Source organism: Rhinolophus hipposideros (assembly GCF_964194185.1).
Source record: "Rhinolophus hipposideros genome assembly, chromosome: 8".
Classification (NCBI taxonomy): domain Eukaryota; kingdom Metazoa; phylum Chordata; class Mammalia; order Chiroptera; family Rhinolophidae; genus Rhinolophus; species Rhinolophus hipposideros.
This window is the reverse complement of record NC_138054.1, coordinates 90,847,694-90,867,796: the sequence shown is the minus strand read 5'-3', so window position 1 is coordinate 90,867,796 and position 20,103 is coordinate 90,847,694. Positions and strand designations below refer to the sequence as shown.

Sequence of the window (20,103 nt, the reverse complement as noted above, 5' to 3'; positions counted from 1 at the left end):
CTTTAACAGCAGGCCAGGCCTCCAGGACTTTCGGGTGTTATGTTCAAAGGTCATGCTTTCTTTGGGGGCACGGCTTCTAGCGTCTTCATGGAAATTCCAAGCGCAGGGAGGAGCCTATGGACTAGCTCTTGTCCGACCCCTGTCCTTGAGGCCTGCCCCGAGTGTTGAACCGCAGGGAAGACCTGGGCTGACTCCACAGCCCTCCAGAACTGAGACTCGAGAGTCCTGGTGAGTCTGCTGGGCTGTGTTCTGGCCCCTCCCCGAGCCAGGCACCACCGAGCCTTCCTCTATCCGGCTTTGCCCGGCTGGCAGAGCTTCTCTCAGTGGGGATCTGCCATTGGTGTCAGCGCTCCTGAAACTGATACATTGGGACTCTATGGCCAATATATTTTTCTGCCAAAAACAGCCAATAAAATGTACAACTAATGAATAAAATCGCAACGTTGCCAAGAAGGGATGTGTGCCCCAAATTTGCAAAATCACCTTAATCACTCTGTGTCTTAAAACCAGCCCCAAGCCAGGAAGTCAGTACTTAGACTTCATCTGGGGACTTTGAGCTGTGAGAACTCCAGGCCCCGCGATGCTGTCTGTTAAGACAGAACCGTGAAGCTGCCTGCTTTTGCGTTTTCCTAATCCCAAACCGAGCCTCCCTGAAGCTACAGGGGCCGAGAAATCCCGCTAACTGTATCAGGGCCTCCGGGAAGCACAGGCCCAGCGCGGGGGCTCTGGGAAGGGGCCTACATGTTGGGCATATTTCCTGATGTGAAAGGAGCAGTGCTGGACCTAGGACCCCTGAGTCAGCTCCAGATGCCCAGTCCCCCGACCATGGAGCTGTGACCTGACGTGTGGTCTTGATGAGCCTTGGGGCATTTGTCAGGGCTGGGAGTGCAGTACCCACAGCCTTCATCGAATTTTCAGAGGCCTTAGACTCAGAAAGGGCTGAGAACCAGCCTTACATCTTAGCCTCCTAGGAATACCCCACCTTCAAAAAGCCTGCCTGCCCTTCGTCGACCTGGAAAACGGGAGCCAGGCGTCAGTTGCACACAGGTCTGGGAAGGGTGAGGATCGGAGGTCCCACGTCAGCCTCATTCAACTCTACAAATGTGAACTGAGCAGTGGCCATTGCCAGATGCTATACCAGCCCCGGGCATGGCTCCTGTGGCCCAGGAGATAAAGAGATGTTCAGACTATTAAGACACAAACCCGAACCCTATCCTGCTGTGGTCTCTACCTAGGGCGAGGTATCAGGGACCACTTCCTGGGAGGAGGCGAGCCTTGTGTTTGTCCTCAAAGGAATAGGTGGAGGCTGGTTGTACAGACATGGAGCTGGGCACTGAAGGAAGGGGCAGGGCTTCCTGAAATAGGAGACTTCTGTGTGCTTCTGTGAACTCTTGATTTGGGGATTTGGGTGTGTGGTGAAGGTGACCCTTTGCCCCAAGACCCTTTCTATGCTTCTTCCTCCTTGGTCTTCCACAGCCTGTGCCAGGCGCTCAGTGGGCACTTTCATCTGCCAGGCCTCTGACATCCCAGCGCCCTCCTGCAGGGCCCAGCTCCTGCTCTGGAGGCTGTGATCACAGGAAGCCTTGGGTGGCCTGCTAGCCCCCGCAGCTCTTTGATCCGTCTTCTGTCTTGCTCAGCAGCTGGTGCTGCCACCTGACCAGGCCCAAGCTCAAGCAGGAGCCCCCAACCCAGACACAGGCCCGGGGAAGCCAGTGTGCTGGTCTGCAGGAAAGACACAGGGCGGATTCAGGGGTACCACCCCAGGTCTCCTGGGAGACCCCATCCGTGCGATGAGCAGAGCAGATCTACGACCCGCCTACCTTTTGGGCATGTTGCAGGGATGGAGTGAAATAGGTGGGAAAGCACTTAGACCAAGCGAAAAGAGGCCACCGCGAGTCTTGGTAGGACCTGAATTTGGACTCACGACCCTGGCTTCCAGACCAGGCTCTGTCCCTGGCCAGGCACATACTTTGGGCAAGTCACAACTTCTCTGAGCTTCTGGTGTCCTCGCTAGAGACAGAGGACATGCCGCCTGGCCTGCTCCCCAGCTATCGCAGGCACCAAGTAAGATAATGGCTGAAAGTGCTTTGAAAAGAATACAGTGTGTGTCGATGTCAGGGATTATCCTCATTATTAAGGAGCGTGATTACCGCCGTCCAGAAAAGCTGCCATTAACGCGAAGGCTCCTGCTCGTGTGGATTTAATTTCCTGGTTAACTGAGCGTTGGCAAGACGAAAACTCTGTTTCAACCCTTATTGAAAATCTTTCTAAATTATGCCGAGGACTTCCTTGCACTGGTCACGTGTCGTCTTGTCTGTTTATTCGCATACTGATTGACTCGCATACTCATTTATTACTCTTGCTGTGCCATCACCTCCTCCGTGCCTGGGGTCCTTGTGCCCACCCAGGACGCGTGGTCGGGTATCAAACAGGAGAAACAGTGGAGACAGATGTGGCAAAAGAGCACAGGAAGGGGCCTGCCCCGGGGCTGTCCCACAGTTCCCTGCAGCATCTTAATATATGGTCATGTTTCCTTACAGTTCAAGAAATACCTTCCAGTTGGGGCAGAAGGTTTTTCTAGGTTTGTTCAGATGGCTTATAAAGTGACATGATTGCTTTTTAACAAACGTGGCCAAAAAGAAAACGGCCTTGCCTTCTGGGGGGCCACAGAAAGCCACGGGGGGCCTGTGCTCTTTGCAGTGAAGCTGCCACCCCAAAAAGGCCCCTTCGTGTGTCGCTCTCAGAGCTGCTGTTGGGCAGAAAGAGATGGAGGGCATTTTGAATTGAGTCTGATGGGAAGAGGCTGATCCGTTTCGGTAGCACCTTTGAGGGACAAATTGTGCCTGCGAAGCCTCCACCTGGAGAGTCCTTTCCATTCTTTAGCTCAGTGAGGTCTGGAGGAGTTCCCAGAGGGGTGACTGAGAGGTGCCTCTGGTGGGATCTTTGCTCAGGGAGAAACCACAGGCTGAAGGGCAGAGCGACGTCCATCCTTAGAAGTGGGGTGCCTTCACCCCTGGGAACTCCATTTCCCCTTGGGAAGAGGAGGTGGTGCCCGTGTCGGGGATGTCCAGCGAGCTGTGAGGAGGACAAGTGTGTAAAGCGAGGGGCAGGCCCTGGGCCCCTGGGCAGCCATTGGTGTCAAGTCTGGGATATGGGGCTAGACATCCGTTTGATCTCGTGTATGGTCCTGAATTACTCACGAACCAGCGCAGGGGTAGAGCAGTGGTCCTCAGCCGGGGGCGATTTTGTCCCCCAGGGGACATTGGTCGGTGTCTGGAGACATTTCTAGTTGTCACAACTAGAGGCTGGGGGTTAATGGCACCTAGTGAGGGGAGGACAGGGCTGCCGCTGAGCTTCGTGCGGGGTACAGGACGACCCTACCCCAGGGAATGCTCTGGCTCCACGTCAGTGGTGCCGTGGTGTGGGGATGCTGGGCCTATGTGTGCATGGGAGGTGGCCCTGGGCAGGCTCCATGTGCACTGGGGCGGGAGAGGTGGCCCTGGGCGGGTCTGTGCGCCCTCATACTGCCAGTGTCTCTGCTTGCTCTCCCCCCAGAACCCCGACATTGTCCTTGTGCATTATCTCAACGTCCCGGCCATCGAGGACTGCGGCAAGCCCTGCGGCCCCATCCTCTGCTCCATCAACACCGACAAGAAGGAGTGGGCGAAATGGACGAAGGAGGAGCTCATCGGGCAGCTGAAACCCATGTGTGAGTAGGCTCAGCCTGCTGGCCCCAGGTCCCGCCCTGGGGCCCAGGCCAGCGTCACCCAGGCGGGGCCAGAGGTCCTCCATGGCCGTGGGGACACAGCTGTGGGAGCCCCGTTGCACGCGGCTGACAGTGACGCAGCACACTTAGCTTTTACAAGGACCACTCCCACTCCACATTCACTTGATCCTCATAGGCCAGGGCACAGAATGTCAGGCCCATATTACAGGTGAGACAAGCGAGGCTCAGAGGTTCAGAAAAAGCAACAATAGGGAGGAGCAGAGACGAGAGTGCCGGGGTGGCTGTCTCATGTGCTGCAGAGAGGAGAGTGGTGGCATTCCAGGCAAGGAGAGGCCTGTGGGCCGGCCTGCCTCGGCTCCCAGACTGGGTGGCGCACGGGTGATGATAATTGAGCTGGATTTCATTCTGTCAGCGAAGAGATGCTTCCTGAAATGTCTGTCAGGTGCAAATCACTGAATGCAAAACACTGAGTGCGTCCAGAAAGCCAGCCCGTTTCCATGGGCCATGGCTCCCAGCAGTCTCTGGGGGTTCTCTGTGGCCTCTCCTGCCCCCTGCACAGCTGGACTCAGGAGGAGCAGATGTGAGTCTGCCAGACCCAAGGAGGGGGTGAGGGTCACCATTGCTGGACTCAGGGCCTGGGGGTTCTGGAACATTGAGCTCGGGTTCCGGACAAAGACCTGTCATCTTATAGGACCTCAGAGAACAGGTCCGCAGGTCCCTGAGAACCGTGCGACCCTTGGAAGCTGGGCTGCACGGCATACGCCGTTGGACACCCTCTACAGGGAACAACTGAAATGTCCTTTCTGGGTGTCGTGTCACTGGGAATATCCAAGCTGTGGCCAAGTGGCACCTGCAGTGACCAGCTAATCCCGAGAGCTCCTCAGTGCTCAGATTGGGGGATCCCCCCAGCCTCAAGGTTGGGAATGGGGGTCAGGAGAGACAGAGGGGTCTGTGTGGAAGAGGCTCCAGGAGGCTGACGGCCCAGCCGGTCCAGCCAGCCCAGGGACCCAAGACGGAGCTCACTCCTGTGCCACCCTCCCGAGCCACGTATCCGCAGGGAGGCTCCGGCCAGCTTAGCTCTGCTGCCGCCATGACCCTAGAAGCAGGCGGCCCAGGGGCCTGCTCGGCTCAGGTGTGTTCAGCACAACCTCCTTCACTGCAGCTCTCACATGTCCCTCCTTGTTAAACCCCCCGGCACCCCCAGGATACAGCACTCCCCCACCTTCATCTGCTCACCCCACCTCATCCTCAGCCTAAATATCTCCTCTTCCATTGGCCCTGTCCGGCCACCCAGCCCCAGCCCCCAGGGCTCCTCAGACCCCAGGGAGACATCACACTGAAATCAGTCTCCCACACTTAACCAGAAGGGGCTACACGAGCCTCTTCCAACCTCGGCAGAGCACCCAGAAACGTGGGAGACAATGATGCCCGTGAGCCTTCCCTGCTCTCTGCCACTCCTTGGGGCCCCGTACGGTGCTGGGCATGTGAAAGGCCCTCTGTAAATATTTGTGGATGGCAAAGTGGGGAGTGGCTTTGGTCCGCTCCCCACAGGGGCCTGAGCAATGAGCAAAGGCCCCCAGTGTCCAGGCCCTAAGAGCTGGGCTGCTCCATGGCACCCCTCCAACACCATGCTAGGCCAGTGTCGGGCAATAGAGTCAGAGCTGGGGAGCCAGGAGGGGACACACATCTGGTTCTGTGACCATTTCACTGTGTGACCTCGGGCCAGTCACCCACCCTCTCTGCACCCCAGTTCCCCTTTTGTATAAAATGAGAGCAAGAATCCAGCTGTGTCTGCACCAAGACCCACAGCATGCAGCCTGTTCAGCTGGGCCCAGCTCGGTTCCTGGGCCTCTGCAGACCTGGGTCAAAGGGCTGAGGCCACTATGTCCCATTTTCTGGGAGGTTCTGGAGACCACCTTAGCCAGAAGTTAGCCAAGGGGGTGTCCCCGAGGGAAGAGAGGCCTTTCAGCGTGGCTACCACGGTCAGAAGCCTCTGGCTTGGGTGCTCCTAAACACTGCTCAGCACACAGTCAGCTCTTTACCTGTGAGCCGCCCGTCATCGTTTTCCCCAGTTCTATCCCCATTCTTTTATTTTACTTGCTTCCTTTTTCTCTCCTCATTACCTCTACCTTCTCACAACAATCTCCATCCACAGAAGCGGCCCTGCCCTGGAAAGCTCCCCCCCACCACCCGGCAAGAGGCTGCCCAAGTCAGACAGGAAGGTCACCTCCCCATGGGCCAGGGGGTTAAGCTTCGCAAACTCCAGGGAGTGGAAACCAGATCTCTGATGTTTATCTGGAGGAAACTGAATGCCCATCCAAAAGTCTGCAGTGCGTCAAGAAAGTCATGTAAAACTCCAACAAACTCCCCATAAATTGAATAACACTGGGCTCTCTGGTGTCTGGGGTGGGAGCCGAGGCGCAGACAGTTGCCCAGAGTGCGTGTGTGTGCATGCACGGCTCGGGTTACATACAGATGCCGAGCCTGGAAACACGGCCCAGAAAATACGGCTCCAATAAAAGCTTTCAATGCCCATCAGGCTTGGAGCACACAGAGGACACTGCCAACCATGTTCAGGGAAAGTCGAGGTGCTGGGAACCAAGAAGGTATCAGATCTCGTACCAGAATCAGGAATGCCACCCAACACTGGAGCCAAACACATTAGCTTCGTCACATTTCCACATAAATCACATTCCTTCAAAGACTTCACAGTTTGATTTCCTGATGCTTCCAGATTTCTCTGCCCTACAGCAGAGTTCTCAGTGGTTTAATCAAAATGTTGTGCTCATTGGCAGTGAAGGAAAACTTCACTGCAGCCTTTGCCTCACCTGCTGTAAGATGGGGCTCATTGTTCCTGAGCCTTGGGGATCTCACAAACGCAGGCTTGAAAGCAGACCAATTCCGAGAACCCACCTTGGTTCTTAGAACTGTGTCCTTTGGTCCCGTGGGGGCTTCCCTTCAGCCTGTAATCTGAGGGATGCCTCCTCCAGATAAAACAACAATGATGGGCGGGGGGGGGGGGATTATGATATCTGATGGGAATTCCCAATATATTTCCAAAATGCTTCCTGTCTTTTGCAGTCCCTTCTGTGGTAGTTAGCATATGGGTCCTGCTGCTGTGACAAAGACCAAAAGAACAGTGGCTAACATAAAATAGAAGGCTATTTCTGTTTCACACAGCAGTTTCAGGTTGATAGGATAGCCCCAGTGTCAGGGATCCACCATCTGGGCTCCTTGCAGCTGGTTGCTCTGCCATTTGCTAGGGTGTTGCCCTCTCTTACATGGCCCAAGATGGCAACTCCAGCTCCTGCCATCACAACTGCATTCCAACCAATGGGAAGCAGAAAAGAGAAAGTGGAGGGCAAGCTTCTTTCCTTTAAGGACAGGGCCCAGAAGTTGCACACAGCACTTCCACACATGTGTCATTGGCCAGAATTTGATCATATGGTAACCCCTAGGTGCAAGGGAGTCTGGGAAGTGTAGCCTTTTGCTAAGTGCTACCATCCTAACATACTTTGGGGAACAGGGTTTTGCATGTGAGTCATTCAGGGCTGAGTGGAGCTGAGCTCAAGCTGGGTGTCCCTGTAGGGCCTCAGCTGAGAATTGCTCATCTCAGCTCAAGGCCTGACTCAGTTCCCATCTGAGGGCTGGAGTTTATAGAATTCAAGTGAAAATGATCTAAAGCTCAATGTGTCTCCTCCTGGAAATTCTGGGGTGTGTTCCAATGCAGCTGGTCTGAGAGAACACCAGCTTTGGACCCAGCAAACTGCCACAGTGTGAGCGAGGGACTGGCTAGGTGGGGTCTTCTCCTCCCAGGTCAACTTAGAGTGGGTAAGAATGCCAGACAATCTCTGGGCCTCAGTCCTCAAGCCTGCTGGGAAACTTGCTGACGTTTGGCAGCCCAGAACCGCAGTAGTTCTAGGCTGCTATGCCCCAGACCTTCCCCGCTCGGCTCTGTTGGAACCTGCAGGGAGCTACATGGAACCAGTTTCCTTGGAGTGGATCTGCTCGTCTGAGCGCCCATGGCTTCCTGCCCTGCCCCATTCCGTGGCAGCCCGGGAGGGGGCAGGCATGCCAGCCACTTCCCAGCTAGCAGTCGGTGAGCGTGTGGCATCCAGAGTGAGGGATGAGGGCTTGAGTTTGAAGCCCTTCCCTGAGAGGTAGTCTTGCCTGAGCTGTCCCCGTCAGGGCCTTCTCTTAGAGCGTCCTTGTTGGCTAGATGGTCCTGTGTGGCCGAGCAAGGCCTGGGCCTTCCCACAGCTTCTGTGACCCCAGAGATCACCAGGTGGGCCCACCTCTGGGCTTGGCTCTACTCCGACTGCCTTCCCCAGAGCCCCGCTGATGTTTCTCGGGTCCCAAGTCCTCCCTGGCAGTGTCTCAGCAGCACTGGGTGGGCCGAGCAGGAGTGCTGGCTGCGGAGCCTGCAGAGCCTCTGGCCTGTGCCCGTACACGTCTCCACATGTATGCTCATGCACCTGTGTGCTTATACACGTGCTCACACATGCATGACACGGCTGCCCTCATCGCCGACACCCACATTGATGCCTCACCTCAGCGCCTGGGACCAAAGATGGTGGGGCTCAGGAGAAGAGGCAGGTGCTGTCTGGACCAGAGCATGTGCCTGACAGTTCCCCCTGGGAAATGAGGAAATGGGCAGTGAGGGTGAGGGGAAGGTGTACAGTGGACTTCCAGGAGCTGATGGCTGCTGGCCATGTAAGTGCAGTGGGGTCACCCTGCCCAAGTGACCTGACCTCTCCGAGCGTCACCATCCTCCTCTTGGGCAAGAGGAGAGTGGTACCTACCCTGTGGCCCCGTGGCTGTCAAATGACATCGTGGCCATGAAGGACAGAGGTGTGGGGACTCCAGCCACTCGGCTGCCTCCCATAAGGAAACTCATGCCAAGGCAGGAAGCTGGTCCTTTTTCTTTCGTTTGAGCACTTAGCCCATGCCAAGCTCTCTGCTAAGGGTGGGCACCCAAAGGCCAGCTGAACAGTCCTTCTGGGGCCCCTGTACCCACCAACACGGGACTGGAAGGAGCTTTCAGAGCACCAGCTCTGAGCTCAGCCCTGTGTTGGCCCTGGGGACGTTGCCAGGAAGGAGAAAGCCCAGGCCTTGCCCTCAGGAAGACAAACCAACGAGGCAGCTCATGGCATCGATGGCCAAGTCGATGGTTCTGCCTTCAAGTACCTAGAAATCCAGAAACTCGAGGGTGCGAATAGTCAGCAAGGCTTCCTGGAAGGAGCACTGTACCCAGGCCTCGATGAATGCCTGGGACTCAGAGACAGGAGGCACAGAAGCATCCCAGGCAGGTTTGCGTGGAACAGCACGAAAAAGGAAACAGGCAAAAGCAGACACATGGTGTGGCACGGAGGCGATGGAGCCGTTCACGTCTGAGGCTTTAAGGGCAGGTTGCATATGCAGAGATGGAAGTCTTGTTGAGTGTGAGAGGGAAGAGCCATGCTGCGTGAGAGGTGATAAAGGTCGTGATGATGGTGAGGGGGCAGAATCACATTGAGTAAAGGGAGTGGAGGCCATGTTGAGGAGGTCAAGGTGAGTGAGAGGGTGGAGGTGATGTGAATTTGGTGGATGGGGGCCATATTGAGTATAGAGTGATAAAGGCCAGTGTGGTAGTAGCATTGGAGGTCACGTTCAGTGTTGGGATGATGGCCAAGTTGAGTGTGGGGATGGAAGCCATGGTGGCCGTAGGGGGCTTAGGATGGAAGCCATGTTGATAATGAGCGTAAAGGCCATCCATGTCCAGTTGGGGTTGGAGGCCATGTTGAGTGTGGTGGGTAGAGGTCGTATTGAAGTGGGGTGGAGCCCTGTAGAGTGTAAGGTGACAAAGACTATGTTGCTAGTGGGGTGGAGCCATGTTGAATGTGAGGTTTGAGGGTGCTCTCCTGGCTCCCAGCAATCCTTGTTACCCCAGTCACTTTGGTCCTTGGGCACCTGCAGCCTGTTGGTGTTTTCAAGAGCCTGGGTCTCAGCCCTTCACCATGTGCTTTCCAGAAGAGCACAGTCCTAGCCTCTGTGCAACAGTAAGGCCAGTGCAACAAGCCACCAGGGACCAGCAAAGGCCAGGGTGGCTGGAGGCAAGGAACCCCATATTGCTGAGAAGGGGCTGACGTGCCTGAGAGACTGGAAGGAAGTAGGCTGGTTCGCAGGCACCTGCCTCTTCCAGGAGCTCCTTACCCCACATGTCCAGTCAACAGGACCCTCAATCTCCAGTGCCCGCATGCCCCCCCACCCCGCCTGTCCCGTAGGCCCTCACTGTGAAAACACCCAAGCCTTGGGTTGCATAATCGATGCATCTGTTGTTTTCTCATAATTTTCCAGACAAAGACCAAAGATCCAGTAAGAGGGGCAGTGTTTATTTGTTTTGCTTTTTTGCTTAGATTGTAATCCTGGTGATTATAGAAATATCAAGAAGTAAAATCAACAAAGGCTTTCCTTTCCCGACCCTGCACCAAATCCGGTTTCTGGTCGATTAGCGCCACCTGGTGGCTTGTAGCAGCAGAGCAGCTCCGGGATGCGAAACCTCTGGAGTAGCCGGACTCCCCAGCCTGAGTCCCAGCCTGCAGACGTGGGGTGCTGTCCCGCCTCTGCCTGGAGACCTGGTGTCTGGGTGTATGGGGTCTACTCTGTGATTCTGGGGTGTGGGCTTGGGGTCGGGCAGTGGGGAGCTGCGGACTCCACCTTTCCATCCCTGGTTCAAGATGCCGTCTGGCTGGCACAAGGCAGAGGGACTGGCAGCTCCACCCCTGAAGAAGAGGGTGTGCTCCCAAGTCTCAGCCAGAGTCTGTGGGCAATGGATGGGGCAGTTAGCAAGCCAAGTGGCAGAGGTGCTGCCCTCAAGAAGCTGCAGGCGGGGGCACCAGAGACGGGAGGTGAAAAGTGGCGGGGCAGGGAAGACCGGCCTGGGGAAGGGGAGGCTCCTGTTAGAAAGGGTTGGAGGGTCTCTTTCTGGCCAGAAATGTTCATTTGGAAGCATTTTCCAGTGTCTCTGTCTCTGAAGTGAGAGTCTCAGGAGAGGCCTGAGGGACAGAGTCAGGAGTGAGCGTGCACGCGTCCGGCTGCCCATCACTGGGACTCAGGGCAGCCAGAGCAGCTGTGGTTTTTGCCCATCCTCCCTGGTCCACACAACGTGGGCAGAGACCTTAGCTCAGTGCCAGAAACAGCGGGATGTTAGGAACACCTGGGCGGGTTGACTGAAGGCAGTTTCCTGACTCCCCACCCTCCCCCAACCCCACTCCCACTTCCCAGGACACTGATTCCACAGGTCTGAGTGGGCCCTAGAAACCTGCATTTTTAAGCAAGATTCTCATGCATTTTGAGAGAGCCCAGCCTACAGCAGACTCCAGTGAAAGGACAACCAAGGAGCTCTGTCATGGACATCTGGCCACAGCCCTCTGAGCATGAGCTAATTCTCAAACCCAGGTGGAGGGAAGCAGACACCGGAGGCAATGCTTGACCACGCACAAAGAATTGGGAGTTCCAGGACCCCGTGGGCTCTTTGCATAGATGCTATCCCAGAAGTTCCCTTGGGTTGAAAGTTAGATGTTAGTGCCAGGCACACAGTGGGGTCTTGCCAGATACTTACTGACTTAAGCTCATGAGAAATCCTGGAGTGCCACAAAAGGAGACACATCTGCGTCCCCTTGGCGGGCCCAGGGCCCAGGACCCAGGACAGCAGTTCTGTCCCTAAGAGCTGAAGCTCTTGTCAGTGAATGGAACCTGTGAGGACTGGAAGGTTATGCTCCCTGCCTGTGCCTGCAGGATTTGGAGTCACTGGGGAAGCAAAGACAGGACAGAAGGGCCTAGAGAAGACTTCCCTGCCCATTTTGCTTGTCCCTTTGGTTAGGAGTTGCTGGCACGGGGAGCAGGCAGGGTGGGTTCCCTTAAGTCTGCCACTCCTGCCAGAATGCCTTCTGAGCACCTCCCAGCCTGGCCCCGGAGAGCAGGCAGTGGGTAAGGCCCATTGGTGATTGGGGCGTACTTCTTCTTCCTGCTGTGCTGGGGGGATCCAGGCTTGTTTTGCAAATGAGCTTTTCTCCCTCTGGTTAAATGTTATTTAGCTGAATTGGCCCCCAAGTAGGAGAGCTAAAAGAGCAATACGCCTTTTGATTTCCTGTCTCTCCCTGGCTACTTGCCACTTAGGGCTGCTTGGGTGCCATGTGCCCCAGTGCTGGTACAAAATGCATTCCCAGCTCTGCCTTAACCATCCTCTCATGCAATGAGCTTGGACAGGGTGTGCACTGTGCAGGTGCTGGGCACACAGCAGCCCCACCCACGTCCCAGGCCTGGCTGCCCCCCCTTCACCTGACTCATTCCTGCTCACACTGGGGGATGGTTTTGTTAAAGTTAGAATTCATTGCCAACATTGAAACCTCCAGATTTTCAGCTTCTCTTTGAAAATCCAAGGCCTGGGGGCCGCGTTATAAGGAGATGAGAGGCAGCTACCCCGTTCAATGGCGCCTGTCTCCCTTGTGGATGCCACCACCAGGCACATGGAGAAGGCATATGAGCCCAGGGTCTCGCAAGAAGCAAGATGGGAACTGTCTGGAATCCCACTTGGTCCCCTGCCCCCATTGCCAGTGGCCCGGACGGGTAACTCAGGTGGGTGCTCACTCCGGCCCTCTCTGCCCCAAGCTAGGCCTGGGAGGAAAAGAGGGTTCCAGGGCCCCTGTGGCTCCCGCATATGGGATACCTACTGACACCTCTTCTCTCCCAGCTAAATTGCACCTCGACATCACGCTCTCGCTTGTACCACCACGGGAAGAATTCCCAGCCTCAGTACCAATGCCACTTAGCAAGTCCAGAGGAGATTCTGAGAGCCTTGGAATGGCTCAGCAATGCCACCTCCCTGGCTCTGTTAGTGGGGCCGGCTCAGCAACACTCAGCCAAGGCCAATTTTTATGTCACAGAGCCCTTAGGGGATTGCCTGTGACGCCCGGTGTGGCGGCGCAGGGAACACCAACCCCGATGTGGCCCGAATCTCCTGTAGTCAGAGCTGTAATGGCTCCGGACTGGGACATGCCTCTCCCTGCCCCTCTCCCTGGATGTCCCAGGTCTGTCCCACCTGTGTTACGCCCTCAGGCCCTCGGCCTTCTCCTCAGCACGTGTACCTTGAAACAAGCCTCTGCCTCCTGGTAGAAGATGGAAAGGGGGAACCCTGAGGCCCCACATCCCCAAACATGCAGACCCAGGAATTGCAAGCTCATTCAGGACACGCCACATATGTCCCCACACGCACACACCATCCTGTCCCCAATCAGCCTCTGAACTCCTCGAAATGAGATTTCTGAAAATGTTGTCCTCAGGTCCAGTAGGAGAATGAGAGTTGAGGGTGAGATGGGGAAATTGAATAGTATGTGGGTGTCTGGATATGAGAAGTTAAATCTAATGAAAATGTTATCCAGTTGAACCAAGAAACCAGAAGCAGGGCCTTTATTCCTGTCAACAAGAATACAGTGAAAATTAAACCAACTCGGCTGCCATTTCCCACTGACCTTGTTGCCATGGAGACAGCCCTCTCGTGTCAACAACTCGGAGAAATCCAATTGGGCTCATTCAGTCATTGAGATGCACGTGGCACTGCCCCACTCCCGCCAGCCTCAGTCATGTGGTTCCTAACTAGGGTGTCCACACATCCAGGACTGCCTGGGCATGTCCCATTTGATAACATTGCCCACCCAAAAGATCACAGCACCTCCTGGACAGCACGTTAAACGGTCACTCTTTTTACGGGTCTTGACTGAGTGTTAAGTACACGGCAGGAGAACTGGAGGAGCCCAGGCTGAGGGGAGCGAGGAGGAACCCGCCCCCCCGGCCTCTATTGGGGGGATTATCTTTGTCACCACTATGGCTCATGTCACCTGCTCATCACAGCTCCAAGAAATCTCTTCCCATGCAGAGTAGCCCAAATGTCATTTCAGTAGGTAGTGCCTGTGCTGTTACTTCAGTGAACAGACTCCAGCTGACATGCCCTGTCATCCTTCTAGACGTTACTGTCCCACAGAGCAAAGGGGGCCTAGCTCTCACTGGTCCGTGGGGCCGCTGTGGGGGGAGGGGCCTTCCGGGGTTCTTTCTGACTCCTTGTCCAATTCCTTTCCAAAGTGTTCCAAGCTTGATATTTCAGAGCAGAAAGTCCTCTCCATCAGGGCCTTGACCCTGGCCTGCCTCAGATGTCCTATGCACACCATCGAATCGCAATCCTAGCTGTGGGGCCCACTTACCTGTATGTCTTTAAAGTCCCTTGGGGAATAGTGATATGTAGTCAGATGAACCAGAGAGAGGCACCCATTTTACAGACGAGGAATGTGAGGCCAAGAGGAGTCAGAGATCTTCCCAAGATCGCACACATGTGAGGGCAGCATGGTCCGGCCAGCCTATCTCCCGTAGGCTCTTGGCGTTTCTGGATTCCAGCCCCTTGGCTTCCGCTGACAACCAAGAAGGGGCTGCCCCGAGCCCCCCATTTGTGACTCAGTGGATCCCCTCCCCAGCTCCACCACATCCCCAGTGACTAGAAGTCCAGACAGGAGCCCCTGTCTCAGAGCCAAATGCTGCCCCCACAAATCCCACCTTCTCTGGGAGGAGTTTTTCTTCGGGTCCCCTGTCTTTTATAGAAATGTCCCCTAAATGCACCCCAGTCTCTGCGATGCACAGTCAGGCCTCCAGGAACCCCAGCAGCCTGAGGCTTCCAGCCACTGAGACTTTGTCCTGGCACAGGCTTCCCTCCCTTGCTGGCTCCGTATCTTCCAGGGACAGGCCCACACAGCTTCCGCCTCACTTCCTGCCCTGTGCCCTGGAGGGCCCTGCCAGTTTCCTCTGCCCTGGTCTGGGTGCCCCTGCCAGCTCAGTGGCCGCATACTCTGGCCTGGCTGCTGGGGCGTCCCAGCCCTAGCGAGGAAGATCACAGGGAAGGAGCCAGGTACTTTAGAGCTTCTGCCCACCCCGTCCCCAGCCAGCGCCTTTCTGAGACAGCGACACCCTCCGTGACAGAGAGGCAGGAGACAGCAGGGTGGGCGGGCGGCTGGGGCACAGCACCTGGCCCCGCCCAGGTTTCTGTGTTACCTGCACACTCACCAGCCCCCCTAGAAGCCGGGCTCTGTCTGTCTAGGAAGTGAAGTGAGTCTGCGTTCGAGTGGAAGGGATCTCGGCCTCCTGACAGGGCAGCTATCCCTTCTCCAGACACTCATTAACCACCCAGCTGTTCCTGGGTCCCTGGGGGATGCAGGCTGGGGGACCCTCGGAGGTGGACCGCTCAGTGGAAATAGGCTGCCTCTGCAATCCCTCCTGGCTCCCACTTCTCTGCTGCGCGAACTTTAGGCAAGTTACACAACTTTCTGAGCTTTGGTTCTTGTACTCATATTGTTTGGTTCTTGTATACAACTGTTGAGAGATTAGAGATGCAATCTCTGTATGGGGGTCTCAAACTCGAGCTGGCATTGAAGCCCCTGGGGGGCCTGTTAGGACACAGATCTGAGCTCCTCCCCAGAGTTTCTGATTCGGCCGGTCCGGGTGGGGCCCGACACATTTCTAACACCGTCCGAGGTGATTCTCCTGCTGGGACCACACGTCAGAACACGGCCCAGTGCCCTGTTCACACTATAGGCTCATTAGTGGGCAGATAATTGTGCTGTTTATTTCTTTTTGTAATGGAGTCAACATGGAAAGAACCCAGCACAGTGCTTGGCACGTAGTATAAGTTCCATGAATACTATCTTATTATTATTATTATTATTATTATTATTGTTATTATTATTATTATTGAGAGGTGAGCTCTGCTTGCAGCTTCCTGGGGGAAATAGTGAACTGAAGAAACAAAAGACAACACTGCTAGGGTATGATGGACAGAGGAACTCCACTCATTTATTCTCTCACCCCGCCTTCACTGAGCCCCTACTGTGTGCCAGGCATCATTCTAAGCACAGGGGAGAGCAGTGAACAGCTCCATACGGTCCCATCCTCATGGTTCAGACTCTGGCTCCAGTGGGGTCGAGAGCTAGAGTAGCCAGGAAGGCTTTGGGGGACAGGGAGAGGGGGTAAGGCCTGGAGCTAGAGCTGGGCTTTTCAGGATGGGTGAGATTTAAAGTGGCAGAGGAGGAGGGCCTTCTGGAACGTCCCTGACCTCAGGGTCCCTTGAATGTGCACACATGAACCCCCCAAGTGTGCAGTGACAGGGCAGGGTAGGTCTCCCCTAGGGGCTCCTAGGGCTCTAGCCAGGGAGCCTGGAGAGGAACACCACAGACTGGGAGGCTTATATTAATTAATTTCCTTATAGCAATTAATTTCCTCACAGTTCTGGAGGCTGGAAGTCCAAGAGCAAAGTGTCGGCAAGGTCGGTTTCTGGTGAGGCCTCTCTCCCTGGCTTGCTGACGGCCGCCTTCCGGCTGGATCCTCACGTGGCCTTTGTCCTGTGTGTGCACATTCCTGGCGTCTCTTCCTCTCCTCACAAGGACATGAGACCTGTTGAATTAGGACGTTTGCGGCCTCATTTAACCTTAACCACCTGAAAGGCCCTGGCTCCATAAACAGTCATATTGGGGTTAGAGCTTCGACCTAAGAAGGGTGGCAGGGGCACAATTCTGCTCTTGCTGGGGGTGATGGGGGAGCTTGACCTGGGCTCAGGCCCCACCTGCCTCGCCGAAGCTCCCACCACCACCACACGCCACCAAGGCTGGGATGGAGCAGCCATAACCCAAGAGACCCTTGGCTGGCAGCCAGCCCCAGGTGGGGGTCACTCCACACCTCCCCGCAGCCCTCTCCTCCAGATCTCAATTACTCTCTCCCGGCGGTTGGCTGCCTCTTGGGTAAATTGTTCATCAGAAGATGCTCTCCAAAGCATGGCCACATGCTGTTGTCATTGATTTCATTTTGATTATTCATATTAGTGCAGACGCTGCTGCCTAGCCATGGGTGGTAATTAGGGTAAGTGCTGGGTCTGGGCCAAGTCAGCGTTGGCGTGGGCCGGAGGGTCTGTGGAGCTGCCCGGCCTTAGCCCTCTCACAGGGCATGCTGCAGCAGCCCAGCCAGAGCCAATGCTGGGCCCCAGGCATGTGTGTCCCAGGGCAGAAGAGACACTGCTGGGGAGGACACAGGGCACCCCACAGCACCGTACTTTCCCTCCTGGCCACTCCTGTCCTGTGCAGGCCCATGGGAGAGTTGGCTTGGCCTATGCATGCCCTCCTCCTCCCTTCCTGGGCATGGGGTCCCCCTTCAACACCCGAACAGCCCGGGGACCACCGCCAGCTCATCCATGGGGATGCTGAAGAGAGGCTCCTAGCCTGGGATTTGGCATAGCTGGCTGGAGCACTAGACCTCCTCTGGGTGAGGTGGCTGTCTGTGGCCTAGAAATGAGGCACGTGGTGCCCTCCACCCAGATTCAGTGAGCAGAGGGGACCGATGTGACCCAGAGCCACCGAGAGATGATTTTTCTGGGAATTCCCTTTTCTCCCGCTGCACCCCCGCCCCACCAGGCCATGACCTTCTGTTTAATCTTGTGTACTTTTAGTGCAGTTTCCCTTTTGCTGCTTTTAGGAAGGGGGCGGGGCGGGCCAAGGGACAGCCTGTGTGTGTTTATTAACCTTCCTTTCACAGAGCGCTCTTTTCCCTATAGAAATCTCCTTTCCCGCTGATTCATTACGTGGCGGGAAGCAGAGCGTGACATGTTAAAAGCCGTCTTGATAGTATTTGATATTCCGTACTAACAACTCGCCACCTCCAAAGAGGGGGCTTCTCTCCCCCCCCCAGAGGGGAGGGAGGCAATCTGCATATTGGATGTGCCAAGACAGTAGGTAATTTGCATTAAGCATCCAGAAATTCTCTGCTTGCAATCTGTCACCCTTCACTGGGTTTTCATTTTATAACCTTCACAACAGAAGGAGAGCAAGAGCAGAAAGAATGCGGTAGCCTCACCCCCCTGGGGGCTGCAGGAGAAGCCTGGTCTGAGCAGTTGTCAGCTCAGAGAGGGGCCCTGCTCAGAAATGCCAGAAGACTCCAGCAGAGGCATCTGCCACTCGGGGATGAGCTATCCCCCCACCCCAAGGCCCAAGACCTTTGCGTGGGGTGTGGCCATGCAGCCAGAAGCCAGACAGCTAAGTTCAGGCTCGGTGGGGTTTTCCTGAGGACACCTTGTCTGGTTTTCCCTGGAGCATGTCTGCTCAAAGTTTCCCAGCAGTAGACACCCCGGTGATGAGCTCAGGGGAGTGGTTCTGCTCCCAGATTTGCAGCACCTGCAGAGCTTAGGCTCAGGACAGAGCTGTCTTCACCATCCTGACTGCATGTGAGGAACTCCTGGGGAGCTGTAAAAAACAAACAAACAAAAAAAGCCTGGCACCTGCCCAGGCCAAGTCCATCAGAATCTCCAGGCTGGGGCTGGGGCTGGGGCTGGGCCTGGGCCTGGGCCAGATGCTGGGACAGGCCATCTGCATGTGCAGCAGGGCAAGAGGAGGGGTCCTCGAGTATGCGCTCTGCCCCACCCCCCAGCCTCTGTTTTCTCATCTGTAAAATGAGGAGTCTGGAAAAGGTCCTCAGCCGAGAGGATCCCAGGCCTGTGAACAGTCCTGCCTCTGCTAGGCCCCTTCTGCCATTCCATATTGGATTTCCAGATGAACGTTTATTTGAGAAAAGGGCTCCATAGCTGTGATGAGGTTTGCAAACCCGTGACCTAGGCCTTCCTTTCCAGCTGCCGGGGACTAGGAGGGCCTGAATCAGCAGAGGTACAGGCCTCCGGGGGCTGCCAGAGAATTCCCCAAGGGGCCCCAAGGCGGAGGCTGCCCACCTGGGGAAAGTTGGGCTGTAAACCCACCACCAACCCATGAACGTACCCATCCATAGCGCTCTGAACACGCACACGACCTCAAACCCAGAATGCAGACAGCTCACCTAGCTCAGGGACAGAAGCCATCAGCACTACCCCACCCCCTCCATGACCCATCGGAATCCAAGACCCAGTGGGATAAGGACCATGGGCGCCGGTGCTGGGGGAGGTGCTGGAGGCAGAGCCCCGAGGACCTCTGGGAGCCTTGTCAGCTTGGAGAGGAGGCCGAGGGCTGTGAGCAAACACCTGGGCAGGAAAGCAGCGCCCTCAAGAGATTCCCGGTGATACAACCCTCACACGTGGGCTTCTCTTTGACGAATCTCTGAAGTGCTACATAAAGGTGCTGACAAGAGACAGGAGGTGGACCCCACGGAGCTCTCCCCCACCCACCCTGTTTTCCACGGCTGAGCCATCTGTGGATTTCACAGCAAGAATCCCATTCCCATAGCATCAGCGAAGCCACAGGGCAAGGCCAGCATTGTGGGCTGTGTCACCACCATCGTCACCAGCAGTTCCATGAATGGTTGTGGCAATGGCGACTCTTTGTTGGGTGCACAGGAAGTGTCAGGAGGTAGACCGCATTTCCTCCTGGCCGCCCTGTGAGCCAGATACTATTATATTCCCATTTTACCCAGTCTCTGGATGAGGAAATGGGCTCAGAAAGGCTTAGTGACTTGCCCAAACTCACACAGCAAGTAAAGATCTGAATCAGACCAAGCTCCTGCCTGCTGCGTTCAGTGTCCTTGCAGGTCTCACAGACAAGAGCAAGTGATGCGAGTTGTGACAGTTGTGTCCTGGGGTCCAGGTGAGAGAATCTCAGGCAAAGGGAAAGGAATTGTTCTCCCTAGCGTGACCCTGTAACCGGCTCCTCCTCTCAGACCACCTGCTCCCACTGTCCCTCCTCCTCAGCAGCCTGGGTCCCTCCTGGCACTCCAGGTACCAGCTCCACCCACCAGAGTTATAGATTCACTGCCTCTGGAACCCGGTCCCACCAGAGAGAGCGAGGCTGTGCCATGTGCCCGATGTGCCAGCCCAGGGCTCAGCCGCCTCTCAGTCTGCTCCAGCTGAGAAAGGAGAATAGAGAGAGCGGGGATGAAACTCAGTCACACAGTCAGCAGGGCAAGTCAGTTTATTTTAGACTTCCAGCCCCCATCCTGCCAGGCAGGTAGAAAGCCCACCCTCAGCCATTTGGGGCTCCCCACCCCAATACCAGGGACAGCAGAGGTCCAGGGATCGAGGAGGGTTGAGCCAAAACCCCAGGACAGCCGCCCCGGTGGCCGGTCCTCACTGGGCACCCACTCCCCATGCCATGTGGGCCCTTTAGTCCCATCCCCTTCTCCCCAGGCCTAGCCTGCAACCCCTTGAGGCCAAGCAGCCTGGTAGGAGCAGGAAGCTGAAGTGCTCCTCCCTGGGGCCGGACACCCTCCCCGGCGCACTGGGAGCCGCCCGCACGTTGGTCTCCACGACCTGCGGTCTCGGGTGGTCCCTGTCCCTCACCTGTCCTTCCCAGTCTCCGCTCCCTTTCTCTTCTACTCCAGGGGCCATTGAAGAGCCA

The 20,103-nt window shown here is 56.0% G+C and overlaps 1 protein-coding gene across 17 annotated transcripts in view; it reads left to right on the top strand.

Moving 5' to 3' along the window:
- The window catches only part of CAMTA1 (calmodulin binding transcription activator 1), an 807,730-nt gene that overhangs the window by 698,622 nt on the left and 89,005 nt on the right, over positions 1–20,103 (top strand). For all 17 annotated transcript variants that reach the window (XM_081054811.1, XM_081054796.1, XM_081054795.1 and 14 more), the window contains one exon: positions 3,556–3,709. In XM_081054811.1, the coding sequence (XP_080910937.1) occupies positions 3,556–3,709 (154 nt within the window). The remainder of the gene's footprint in view (positions 1–3,555; positions 3,710–20,103) is intronic.